The 12939-nt window shown below is 41.3% G+C and overlaps 1 protein-coding gene across 2 annotated transcripts in view; it reads left to right on the top strand.

Annotated features, from left to right (window-relative positions):
* ralgapa2 (Ral GTPase activating protein catalytic subunit alpha 2) overlaps nucleotides 1–12939 on the top strand; it is an 85672-nt gene that overhangs the window by 38592 nt on the left and 34141 nt on the right. For both annotated transcript variants that reach the window (XM_069719687.1, XM_069719688.1), the window contains exons 22-32: nucleotides 86–253; nucleotides 1771–1964; nucleotides 2257–2355; nucleotides 2911–3066; nucleotides 6466–6594; nucleotides 7406–7534; nucleotides 7825–7883; nucleotides 8131–8239; nucleotides 10928–11038; nucleotides 11376–11444; nucleotides 12197–12334. In XM_069719687.1, coding sequence (XP_069575788.1) covers nucleotides 86–253; nucleotides 1771–1964; nucleotides 2257–2355; nucleotides 2911–3066; nucleotides 6466–6594; nucleotides 7406–7534; nucleotides 7825–7883; nucleotides 8131–8239; nucleotides 10928–11038; nucleotides 11376–11444; nucleotides 12197–12334 — 1361 coding nt within the window. The remainder of the gene's footprint in view (nucleotides 1–85; nucleotides 254–1770; nucleotides 1965–2256; nucleotides 2356–2910; nucleotides 3067–6465; nucleotides 6595–7405; nucleotides 7535–7824; nucleotides 7884–8130; nucleotides 8240–10927; nucleotides 11039–11375; nucleotides 11445–12196; nucleotides 12335–12939) is intronic.

The following is a 12939-nucleotide window of genomic DNA, read 5'->3' as shown; positions in this document are numbered from 1 at the left end:
TCTGTGTTTCCTACATTGTGAATCATAGTGTCACTGTCCTCCCCTCCTCAAACCCAGTTTTATCCTGTCCCCTTGTCGTTTTTAGGTCCTGAGTGTACCCTCCCTCCCCACTCTGCACCCCCGTCCTACCACAACCACTACCCCCAGAACCCCCCCGCTTCACCAGCCCTGCTGGTGCACACAGAGTGCCCGCGGGACTGTCCCTTGGACGACACTATGCATCAGTCTGTCTTACACATGCCCCACCACTTGGGTACTGCTACCTAGCTGCTACTCATCATACACACCACAGAGTCTTCATTTACTATCAGCTCTCCATGCTCTGTATTTCAGCCTTACCATGACTTCTTTTTCTTAGACGACTCTATTCTCTTTTTTGTATATTTTCGCTCTCCAATAGGGCAGATTTTGTTGAATTACTTGACTACAAATGATGTACAGTGAACCCTCGTTTTTCGCGGGGGTTACGTTCCAAATAGAAACCGTGATAGGCGAAATCCGTGAAGTAGTAACCTTTATTTTTTTTTACAATTATTATACAATGAAATACTCCATAATACATTGAAACCAAAGAACAAAACCTTTTTACAGGCCCAAGCATTTGTTTAACAAATAAAAGTACTGTATAAATGTTTTTTTTTTACAAATAACTACTGTACTGTAAAATAATAATTTGAATCATCAATACGAACTGAAGGCTTCAAATTGCTGAGATCGGCACCGCCCCACTGCGACCCGAGTCATTGGATTAGAACGGGAGGAAATGAAACATGATTATGAAAACAAATACAAAGTACAGTAGGACAAATAGTGACTCGTGTATTTCACTGCTCTTCTGACTGAGCCGCTGCATCCTGACTCCGCTCTGCAGCGGTTCTTTCTTCTAAAGCCGGCGGTGCAGGTGTGGTTTTTCGAGAGAAGAACATAGTTATCGGTAGTTGTTGTCGCTCTTTTTTCTTCTGGGCAAAAAGATTCTTATAAACCGACATGCCACCATCGATTATTTTTAATTTGGCAAGCTGTTTTACGTACGTGTACATATTAAACCGCAACGTTATTGACAAACAGGTAGAGAAGAAGCGGAGAGACTGTTTAGCCAATCAGAATGCAGAACACAATGCACGATGCAAATCCGTGAAGCAGCGAGACCGTGAAAGGTGAACCGCGTTATAGCGAGGGTTCACTGTAATTACTTTTTTGGTTCTTCCTGGAACTAAACATGCATTGTTGTTTAACTGTGCACCAAAAGAGTGGAATGATTTTTCATTTGAATCCCTCTACTGGAGTACAACAACGTTATCATCATGGGTCTTGCTACACTATCCATTTCTGTCATTTCCATACCTTTCCTCCCTCCTGTTTCCGTTATTATTCTGCTGTCCGCTAGGTGGCACTGTCCACCCACAATTCATTTGGATGATGCATGTGATTTGTGCCCGTTTCCCAAAGGTGTTCAATGCTTTAATGACTTCCATAGGAAAACAATCTTAATGCTTGAATGCATTTGGGAAAATGGGCAGAAAGACAAAGGATTTGGTCAACAGTTGCTCAAGATGAATTTGAGGATTTGGTAAACTTTCATTTATTTCAAAAAATCTCTCATTTTTAAAAGCTTTTATAAAGGAAATTCTGCATTTGTTGACTGAATCCAATGTTCTCAATAAAATTAAATTTGGTACACGTTGGGTTCTGGGAAGTACAAGTATAGACATTGCCAATAATTACTTCTGTGACCCAAACCACCCAAACTCCCTCTTTGTGATTACGCAGACAGTAGTGAGTGTCTGGCTGATGATGTCAGCATCATTGCTGGCGGGACTCTGACTGGTTGGCACGCAGACTCTGCCTTCGTCCTGTGGAGGAGAACTTTGGGTATCCTGGGAGACATCAACAGTATCCGCTGCCCCAAGATCCATGCCAAGGTCTTCTCCTATCTCTATGAGCTTTGGCACAAGCTGGCCAAGGTACAGTAGAGACAAACACCAGCTGCATATGAGACAGGAAAAAGACATAACCACTCTTACAAAGAGATCTAAATAGACTGACATCACAAAACTGTCAGATGAAGGCTTTTAAGTGCTTTTTGCATAAAAGACAGGTGTGTTTTGAGGATCTAATAATGTTGATGAAAACTCTGTAAATGGATATGACATTTTAGTACGGAGGCTTTATCCTGTAGTTTCTCATGCAGAGATGTTTACACAAATTACAGATGATGCTTGTGTTCATTGACTGAAGTTAAATTTGTGCTGGCAGATCCGGGACAACCTTGGGATCAGTGTGGACAACCAGTCCTCTCCTCCCCAGCCCATCTTCATCCCTCCTCTTCGAATGCTTGCATCCTGGCTCTTCAGGGTACGAGCAACACAACGAGGACGCGGCAGTCATAATTACATACGGGAAGCACTGACATTGTGCTAGTAGGCATACAGAATACACACGAAATAATAGTTTGTCAAAATTCAAAACAAGTTTGCTCAGCATCTCGCTGTTATGTCCTAAAAGTAAAAATCAAAGCATTTTCATTGAAGGCTGTAATTTAATTGGTTCCAACATCATGATTTACCATCTGCAGTTTCAAAACAATATCTGGTCGGCTCCCTTGGAGAACTGTTAAAAACGATTACGTTTCTAGCAGCAGCAACAAGCAATAAACAGGACTGAATGGTTAGCTTTGGCAGCGACAGATAAATTAGCACCAGCTAATCATACTGTTTCAGCAAACCCATGAAGACGAGAATGTTGTCACAATGAATTCACAGTGGTTTTAAGTAATTCCTCTCGTGACATGTTCATGCCACATGAATAAAAAGACAAAATTCGTCAGCTTATCAAACAGCTGCAGCAGTATAATGGATGTTGAACATGTCAGTGTCTTCCTTATAATCCTGATGTCAGTCTCCTCCACAGGCCACCGTGCTGCCAGCAGAGTACAAGGCTGGCAAGCTGCAGGCCTACAAACTGATCTGTGAGATGATGACCAGACACCAGGATGTGCTCCCCAACAGTGATTTCTTGGTGCACCTGTACCACATCATGCACAAGGGCTTCACCAGTGATGACCAGGTACGGCCAGCAGGGGGCTCCTAAAGTACAGCTGTCAGTTGTTTTACATTCACCAGTAGATGGTGCATTAATCAAACTCATGTCTATCAGGACTGATTAAAAACTGGATAACAATTATGTGTAGTTGCCAACTGGCCATTTACTTTTTAATAGGTGATGTGCAATTTTTTTTTAAGACGTAGAGCTTCTTATTCAAGCAGTGTTTTTTTTTTTTTTGCTGTAATTCAGGTAAACCTTTTTTTATGTTGACCTAAAAAAAGTGCATCATGTATGTGGGATTAACTAGAGGACAGTTAGTGGCAGGAGTGGAGACAGAGGTCATATAAGTGGACTACAATTTATGATTGTGGCTGAATAACAAAAAAAATCTGCTTCCCAATCACCGGTGATGAAAAACGCTGCTGTGTTCTGGCATCTTTTAGCGACACCCTTCGTCATATTGAAATCTGGCACAGCTCCATGCTGCTACAGAAAGCTGAGTGGAGATGAGGAGAGTTCCCTAAAACAAAGCACGGGGATAGAAAGCGTGTGTGTGTGTGTGTGCATATGTATATGCCCTCCTGGCTGGGTTTCTATTGCGCCTTGGCATTGCGACAAGCTTATTAGAAGGTTTTCCATGTCGTTAAATAATGTTTTGAGCCCCCGCCGTGTATACGTGATTAATTAAGGATTGACGTCTGTCGCGCTCCGTTAGACTGACACGTCGGCCGAGGGCCCAGAGCGGAGCGGCCGGCCTGTGAAGGAGCGGGAGGAGGCTGGGGAACGTAGTGTAGAGTAGAGCAATGGGGGGGGGGGGCACTGAGGGAGCAGGCAGCATTCTCCAGCTTTTGTTGTTGTCTGTATAATGCGTTGGGGGCCAGAGCCAGGAGGCCACTGAAGCATGCTCAAATTGGCCGGAGAAAAGAGTCCTCACGCCACACAATAGAGGACAGCCGCACGCCTGCTTAACATAAGAAAGTGGCTCTTATTCTTCCCCTCCTCCTTTCTCTCTCCTCAACCCCCCTCCCCCACCACCACCACCACACACACACACACACACACCCCGCCCCCCACCCCCACTGGACCCAAAAATGGAAAGGAGAAAAAAAACATCTATTTTGTCCAATCCTTTCAAATCATACATGTCTATTTTTAAGTATCTTTTTAAGTGCACAACGTTTTCACCGAGCTTACGTAATTAAAGTAACTAGTGAGCATTTCATCATGTATGATTGTTCATGTGCTGTGACATATTGTTTGTGTTCATTTTAGTTTTTTAGATAATTACTGTTTATTTGTGTCTTTAAGTAGTCTGGCCTTATGTTGAGTGTTTTCTGATACCTGTCTGCTCAGTAACCAGGTCGTGCTTCAACAGCCGTGTATTACAGACAGTAGAGGAATCCTCACCATTAACATCAACTAAGCTGAGAGGAAAAGGACAGTTCCTTTGGAGGGATTCTCCTTCCTACTGACAGAGTGCCAAGCTCAGGGCTATTGTCTTGATTGTCTGTCACTCTCTGGTCACTGGTCTCACAAAGGCATGACCGTAGCACAATAGCAGTAATCTATCTAATAGGTCTCAGTGGTCAGCAGCATATTTTCTGAAATATAGTGAAGTCCATACGAAGCTTTTATGCATTTATTCTCTTTACATTCAGATAAAACATCAGTCATTCACACCTCTTACACTGGAAAGCATTGACCCACAACATCTTACTGTAGGTACAAGTGGACTCAGTTTTCCCAAAAAAGAGGTATAATTTTTAGACTGAGATTCAAATGTGAAGGTAGATCTCTGACGTGGCTGTTGAGTAATAATCACGTCAGATGGGTTCTTCTTCCTGCAGCTTGTGATTGCAACAGGAACTCTGTCCTGTCCTAAACTGGAGCTGTCCATGATTAGTAAATGAGACAAACATTTTGTGATATTGTGTGGAGCGATGTAACGCCAGAGTGAACTCTTCACCGCAGGAGCCAGCAGGTGGAAAGCGTGTGCTTTCTTAGAGATGAGGCCACATAAAAAGGCCTTAGGTGGCTCTATTCAGAGTTACGTTAATGTACCTTTTGTTGATGCAGGGGTCATTCCTACTGCCAACCCCGCACCGCATGCAGTTCTTCCCATTCTACATTTCTCAATTCTGATTTCTATACACACACACACTTTCCAAATCAGGTTCCCTCTACTTACACATACAATTGAAAGCACTTTGCATTTCTACATTTGCGGCTTCCTCTAAAATGCTCATTTCAGGCAATCAAGAAACAGTTTGTTGCCTGCTAATTACCCTGACTGCACTGCACATTATGCTTCATAGGTCAATTACCAACAACATGAGGGTAAAATGGGCCCTCAATCTTCAAGGTCTTCCCACCAATTTTCCACATGCAGTCCTGGTGTCGTTTTGACTTTTGACTTACTGCCTTTGTTTGTTTTATTCTTTTCCTCTTTTGTTCACCTGCATTCCCTGTTTACCAAAGCTTCAGGTGGTTAATGTCACAAATAAATGTGTGTGTGTGCGTGTGTGCACAAAGGAGAGAGAGAGAGAGAGAAATATTGTGCATGTGTGCTTGTTGATTCGCCCTTTGGTGAAGCTGGAAACAGGCTAATGTTTGAACTGTCTGATTTGCACAAGTTTATGGCAGAAAGCAGGTGTTTCCAGCCTGGACCTTCCCTTTGTACACAAATATGCACATGCATGGCTTAGATAAGAGAGAGAGAGCAATGTTTCTGCCTTACTGAGGTGCTGCATTCTCATACCAATATGTTTTCCCCTAAATAAGGGTATTCCCTCTATCCATTAAAAGTAAACATGTACCATGGGAAACCTGTTGAGATGTGTTTATGCTCTTGTCTCGGATGGTATTACTCTATATACTTGAGCAATTTGTGCAGAAGCCTCTGCAGTACAGCATATGTCAGTATTCAAAGAGCACCCATCTGCTACTTAGCCGCCTGTACCTCAGCAAAACAATAGCTCGTCTCTGGCTTTAATTACAGGTTTGCTTGTGTGTGTGTACATGAAAGTTGAAGCTTTTTCTTTTCCCTCGTATCCACTGTGAACAATCCATCTGCTGTCTCTCTCTTTCTGTTCTGGCTTTCTTTCCCACTCTGGGTTTTTTCTGTCTTTTCGTGACATGTACTATTGAGTGCTTCACTCTTCTCAGCACATTTAATAAAATGCTCAGCCTACCTGTTAAAATGAAAAGTTTTCTCCCTGACTTGTCTCTTACATGGTGGACCCTTTACTAAATATTTCTGTTACTTCTTCAATCCACCCACACTAACGAGACCCAAGGTTCATACCGAATGCAAAAAACTGTTAGTTATAATTAAGTTTATTACAATATTATGTTGATTAACATGGACATCATTGCAGAATTTACTTATTAACACATGCATATCTCCGTGCTTGTCATCAGGACGTTTTGAACACCATCATCCGCTCCTGCTCTCCCCGATTTTTTTTCCTCGGCCTGCCGGGCGTCACCATGCTCATCGGAGATTTCATCACCGCGGCTGCCTGTGTCCTCACCTCTGTCTCCCCGGAGGTACAAACTTCTTTAACGCTCAGATTTATTATTTCATTCATACAGGTATCTGTGACTGAAGTACAAAAAGCTGTGAAATATTCCCAAACGTTTAAAAGTTGCCACTGAAAATGTTCAGAACTCGCCTTTAAAGATGTAAAATACTCCTTCAACAAAAGAGTTCAACAAAAAAGTTCACGGTGCACAAACCGGTGAATGTCAAAGAATCCACTAATCCAGTATCAGCCAGCTCTAGTTAATATGACTCTCTGTCATGTTTGATTCATTTTAAAAAACAACATTTATGCCGTTATTATTGTCTTAAATCAAGTAGGTTACGTTGTACCTGTCTTCCAGTCCATCACCAGCTTGTGATCTAATTTATAGATATTATTTTGGCAGACCAAAGAGCTGCCATTGTGCACAGATTTAAACTTAAACCTGGTAAAGTTAATGTTAACAATTTCTTTTCTCTAAACAGAACATTTATATGTGTAGTGTCTTTCTGTTTTGGTTGCCAGATCATTTTGTATTATCTTTTTCCCAGTTTTACAGCAGCTCATCAGGTGCAGTAAAATGTACACTTTGCTCCAGAGGTCCATCCATGGCACATTTGATGCCTCATTTTGTTATCCAAGTCCGACCACGTGTCATGTTCTTCTGTTGAAGTTCGGCAGTCATGAATAAAGATCAAATTAATTCTGCTAGATCCCTCCAATCCTTTTTCCCCCTGGATAGTGACCTTCCCGTTTCCTAGAAGTGGATTGTTTTCATGTTGGTTTCAGGACTTAATGATAGTATGTTTGGTTTTGTTCTTTCTAATTCCTTCCAGGCTCCGAGGATGGAGGCTCAGATGATTCTGGGCTCCCTTGTGTGTTTCCCCAACCTTTACCTTCAAATTCCTGTACTGCAACGTGTGCCTGGCTCAGATGATGTTAATTTAGGCAATGAGGATATAAAGGTAAATAGTCAAGAAGTGCGATGCTGTGAATACATTAATGACATTTAAAAACAAGAAGCCATCTGCTGTATGAGTGAAGTCAGTCATATCTTAAACATTAGTAGATTGTTGTTGTTTTTTTACATCGCTGCACAAAGTGAATATCAGGACCTGCAGGTGGATTAAGTTGGACTATTCAGTTGCAAGTGTACGGTTGATGGCATTACATTTTAGAAACCTGAAGTAAAGAATCTATTCAATTGGCATTTGAAAACTCACAAGGAAACTATTGTGTTGTCTTTCCTGTTCAGGATTATCTGGTCAACATCCTGCTCGAGGCGGCAACGAATGAACACTGTGAAGGGGCAAGGTATGATGACTACTTTATTCTCTTTACATACATATGCACATAGATATCCACAATGAAATTTAAAAGGACAATAGATACCGAGCATTTATTACCCATCATAAAACTTCTGTGCAATGCCTTCAAAGCCTTTTTACCTAAATTATTATTTTTGTCCTTGAGTTTAATTATGGAATAATTTTTTCATACAATTCAAATTCTGTATTATCCTTAAATTGACATGCATTTGCATTCTGCTTCTGCCATTCAGGTGCATTGCTGTTTGTAGTGTGGGTCTGTGGGTGTGTGAGGAGCTAATGCAAAAGAATATTCACCACCAAGTTAAAGATGCCATCCATATTCTGGGAGTCACACTAAAGGTTAGTGACCCGCTGATTCAAGGAAGCTTCATTGGTTTGTGTACACAAGTGCATCATGTGGGCATTATTGTTTACACAATGCATGTTTAAAACCGTGGGCCGTGTGCAACACTGTGACAAAAATGTTCATTAGATTAGATTACTGGCCAGTGTGGTAAAACGAAGGCTGGTTTTTGTTCTCCCATACAAACCCCTCCAATGTTTAGCTCTAACAAAAATGATAGTTGATTACATAAAAGGGCTGCAGAACAATTTCAACATAGTGAGGGGAGAAAAAGTATGAGAGTAAAACATGTCCAGGGATGTGACTCATGAGTATATTTTGGAAGAGCCCTCTTTTCTCCCTGAGTGAAGAGATGCAGAGAACCAGTGGAGGCTGTGTGTTCGTGTGTGGATGTATTTTTTTCTTCATGGAAAAGGGTTTGTGGCGGTGGCGTGATTTCCAGGCTGCTCGCTCTCAGTAGATGCGGGCCAATTTAAGCAGCTACATCTCCCAGCTTCCTGCTCGAGAACCCCCCCCACACACACACACACACACACACACACACACACACACACACACACACACTCTTCTCTAATGGAGCAGTAATCACTCCCCTGTACAACTTGACACACAGACTCAGCCAGCTCCAAAATAGAGGGTACAGGCTTGGGAGGGGGTGCGGGGGGGGGAAGAGTGGCACTGAGAGTCTCTTTTCTAAAAGCAGGTGCTGAACTCTCAGGGCCCCTTTTTGTGTTTGGCCATTTCTGCACTCCCTACATTGTCTGCCCTTGTTACATGTTGAGAGGCATTCAGCTAGAAGAAATGGGAAATTCTATTTCTCCACAAAGAATTTCAAATCACTGAAGAAATCCAAATTTGAAAGGAAATTGTCAACAGCTCAATTCTTTTTTTCCAATGAGTCGGGAGAAAATGAGCCATGGATTGAAGTGAAATGAAATTATGCTAATTATCTGCACAGTAAGCGAAAAACTACATTTAAGGGAAATTGCACAGTATTTTGTCAAAGTCAGAATGAAATGTCCCTCTGCTGTTTTACAATTTAGGTATTTCGGTGACACAAATCCATCAACAGCGGGTGAAGAGTGTTCCGCTCACTTCTAATCTCCGGGAAGTCTGAAATACACATTTAAAAAGTTAAAAGTCTTAGAATTTGTAAATAGTTAATGTTCTGCGTTAAGAACGTGCATCAGTCAAACTACTTTGTAAATTACATTTGTGCTGTCCTGCCTTTAGAGATGGCTTTAAAATGAATGAGAATTTTGCACAGTTATTTCTTAGGGAGTCAGCATCACACGCATAACTTACAGATCAGGTGTCTACATCTTGTTCCAGTTGTATTGAACTAATAAACTCACAATTCAGTCACTGTAGCAGCTTAAAGTTTCTGTTTAGATCATGTGATGTTCTGACGGATGGTGAGCAGTTTAAGAGTCTCCAGTATTATATATGCTCCTTCTGTTTATGCATATACGTTTTAAACAGGCATATACAGCTCTAAACATATACAGCAAAGACCAAGTCTCAATGTTTGGCTTATAAATAAATGTTCAGTGGGGGTGAGGTGAGGTGACTTTACAGGAAAGTCCATGACTGTCAGCACTCCTCGGTCTTTTCTGGTCTTCAAGTAGTTCTAGCAGAGCTTTCAGGTGTGTTTGGGCTCATCATATCATATCACTGTGGGAAAATTCGGTAATAAATAGTATTATGATATTACAGGGTAATTCTGCCATAACCATATGTTGACGACATGACAAAATACTGAAAAATATTGTATTTATGATTTCAATAACATACAATGGCACCATAGGTTTTATAGTTTTACATGACAGCATAAACATGACAGGTTTCCTTCAGATATTCGGTGAACACTATCATTTTATCATTGTTTGTTGTATAGTTGATCTTTTGTTACCAAACCACACCCACTCTACTGAAGTCAATCCCCTTCTTGGAACCAGCTCCTCCACCTGGGAGCTGCTTTCAGCCATACTTGTTGTTTTTATGTGTAAGTCAGGCACCTAATGTACACGTCATACCAATAGTGTTGTGAACGATACAATATGCCACACCCAAGTCAGGAGGAGGAAATTACCTGCAGATTTGAATATTCTCACAATATTTCACTGTTACTTTGATACACAGAATCCTTGTCTCTTCTGCTCTTCTCTTTACGAACGCCCTTCTGTTCTGTCAGAAATCTTTAACCTGGATTCATCACTAATCTCTTTCAGTATTGTATTGATCTTCTGAGGGTGTGGTCTCTTTTGGTCTGCCTGCTCCTGCTTTAGAAATAACTGATGAAGTTTCCAGGAAGCGTTTTAAAGTGCGCTGCGCTCCCTTAGAAGCCTTCAGTCTGGCCATAATTGGATGCTAAAAAAGCCCCTTTATGCTTCGAATAATTTGACTTCTGACACTTTCACTGGGTTCTGATGCCATGTTTGTTATTATTGATTTGGTTAAGATATGTTTTCATCAACTATTAGAAATAGTGTAGAATCTGAAATATTAATTCTCTAGTTTACATATCAGAATGTCCTCAAATGTTCTGATTATGTCCAGATTAACATGTGGTCGTAATATACACACTTTTTTTATGCACTATGTTTATATTGCTTTTTTTTTAGTAAGGATACTAGTCCTCTTCATTCTTATTCATTTCTTGCCATGTTTCCTTGCTTGTCCAGTTTGGGAACAAAGCAGTAGCACAAGGAGCCTGTGACGTGTTTCAGCTGCTCATCTCTCACTGGGAACATCTGCAGAGGCTGGAGCCCACCCTCCCAAAGAAAATCATTGAGGTAACAAATACACACACACACACACACACACACACACACACACACACACACACACACACACACACACACACACACACACACACACACACACACACACACACACACACACACACACACACACACACACACACACACAGCTAAATTGTCAGTGACTCGTATGAACATTTCATAAATTAAAATGAGAAATTCCTATTCCTAAAGTCACTTTATCTTTTAAATGCAAGTCTTATACTCCGCATCTCATGTTTCACACCAGATTTAACCCACTGCCCTGACTCAGCTGGTGAATAGTACTGTGTTATCCAATTATCTTTCTCCTTGTCTTGTCCCAACACAGATCTTTGTGGCCACAATAGCCTTTTTGTTGCCAAGCGCGGAGCACTCAACAATGGAAGCAGACAAAAAGGTACATGTTGGAGAGGAGGGGACATGAAATGGCTGAGATCTAAAGGTCCTTGATCTCTCATGTTGGAATGGTGCATTTGCAAAGGAATGTTTCTGCTGAAGTGATGTGTTGTTTTCTGTTTTCTTTCCTGCCTCTACCACATTACGGTTTTGGGTTGGCTGTCCGTCCTATTTTCATGAACACAATATCTCAGAAATGCCTTGCTGAAAATTCTTAACTGACATCCAGATGTTTTGTTTATCAGTTTACTAGTCATTATTCTATTCCATAAATCAGGACCAGAAAGGTTGATTCTCACCAGATTTCCCATTTGGTCAAATATTGAAGTGGTGACACTAATCTCGACGCCCACCTTGAAACTGTGATGATTGTATAGATTGTCTTTGTTATCATTCAAGTTTTAGAATTTGTAGTCGTTTTGAAGAATCATCCATATGTGAAGCATTGTTTATTTGTCTATTGTCTATTCCACTGTAGTTGAATGCACATGTAGAAGGATTCCTTCAAAGACTTCACTACATATATTATATGAATCTGGACAAATATGTATGTAAACTACAACTTGGCTGGTTGGCCAGTGCATACAGACACAAAGGGGTAATTCTAGTTTTCTCTGTATCCTCTGTCTTTGCAGCCTTCATCTATTACCTATCACCAGTCTCTCTCTATTTTTGGTATATTACTGATGAATGTTTTGATATTTGTTGATGGAACTGAATAGGGAGCTCTTCTCTTCTTTGTTACACTCTCAGTTGATGGTGTCACTGCTGCTCTGCCTGTTGGACTGGTGCATGGCTGTTCCCCTGAGTCTGCTGCTGGAGCCCATCACCAATCCTTCACTGGAGGACCACACATCCCACAAGGCCCCACTGCTGGACTACATCTACAGAGTGGGTATCCTCATGGCAGCTGGGAGGTTCTAAAACATGCAGAACCTTTGTCTGAAGACACTACGACTTTAGCTTTGACATCTCCACCCCCACTCTACCACATGGGCTTGCCACTTTAATTACACTCACCTCCACCATGACCTTATGACTATGCCTCAATTAACATTATAGTAGTTCAACAGCAGAGTAGGGTCCACCATAGCTTACAAACATGATCAGTGTTTATGTTATCTAGAAAGCCCTTACAATATCCTGAAGATTTAGTTACATTTCTTAAAACTATGCGAAATATTCAGTTTGTGTGTTTTTGTCCTCTAACTTTTTATTTTATGGTCTGACCCAGAGGATGAGGGCTTCAGCCTCAAATGAATGAGATATTATTCATTCCCTCCTGTCTGGGCAGATGCGGTCAACGGCAGATCTTTGTAAGGATGTCACCCCTGATAAGAAATGGTCCAATTATTCAAAGAGGACCCTTTGTCCACTTGATAAGCTCAGGCTATAAATGCTTGTCCAGGAGATTTGAATGGAATATGTCTTAATATGAGAGAGACTGCAGCTGCAATGAAAGCAAAGACAATTAGGCATGATTGGTTGTCTATCAG

The sequence above is a fragment of the Brachyistius frenatus genome, unplaced genomic scaffold (genome assembly GCF_029030835.1).
Source record: "Brachyistius frenatus isolate BFR_SWC_R1_liver_20210118 unplaced genomic scaffold, ASM2903083v1 Contig_220, whole genome shotgun sequence".
NCBI lineage: Eukaryota > Metazoa > Chordata > Actinopteri > Embiotocidae > Brachyistius > Brachyistius frenatus.
Note: the sequence above shows the minus strand (reverse complement) of the source record. Positions and strands in the feature narration are given on the sequence as shown.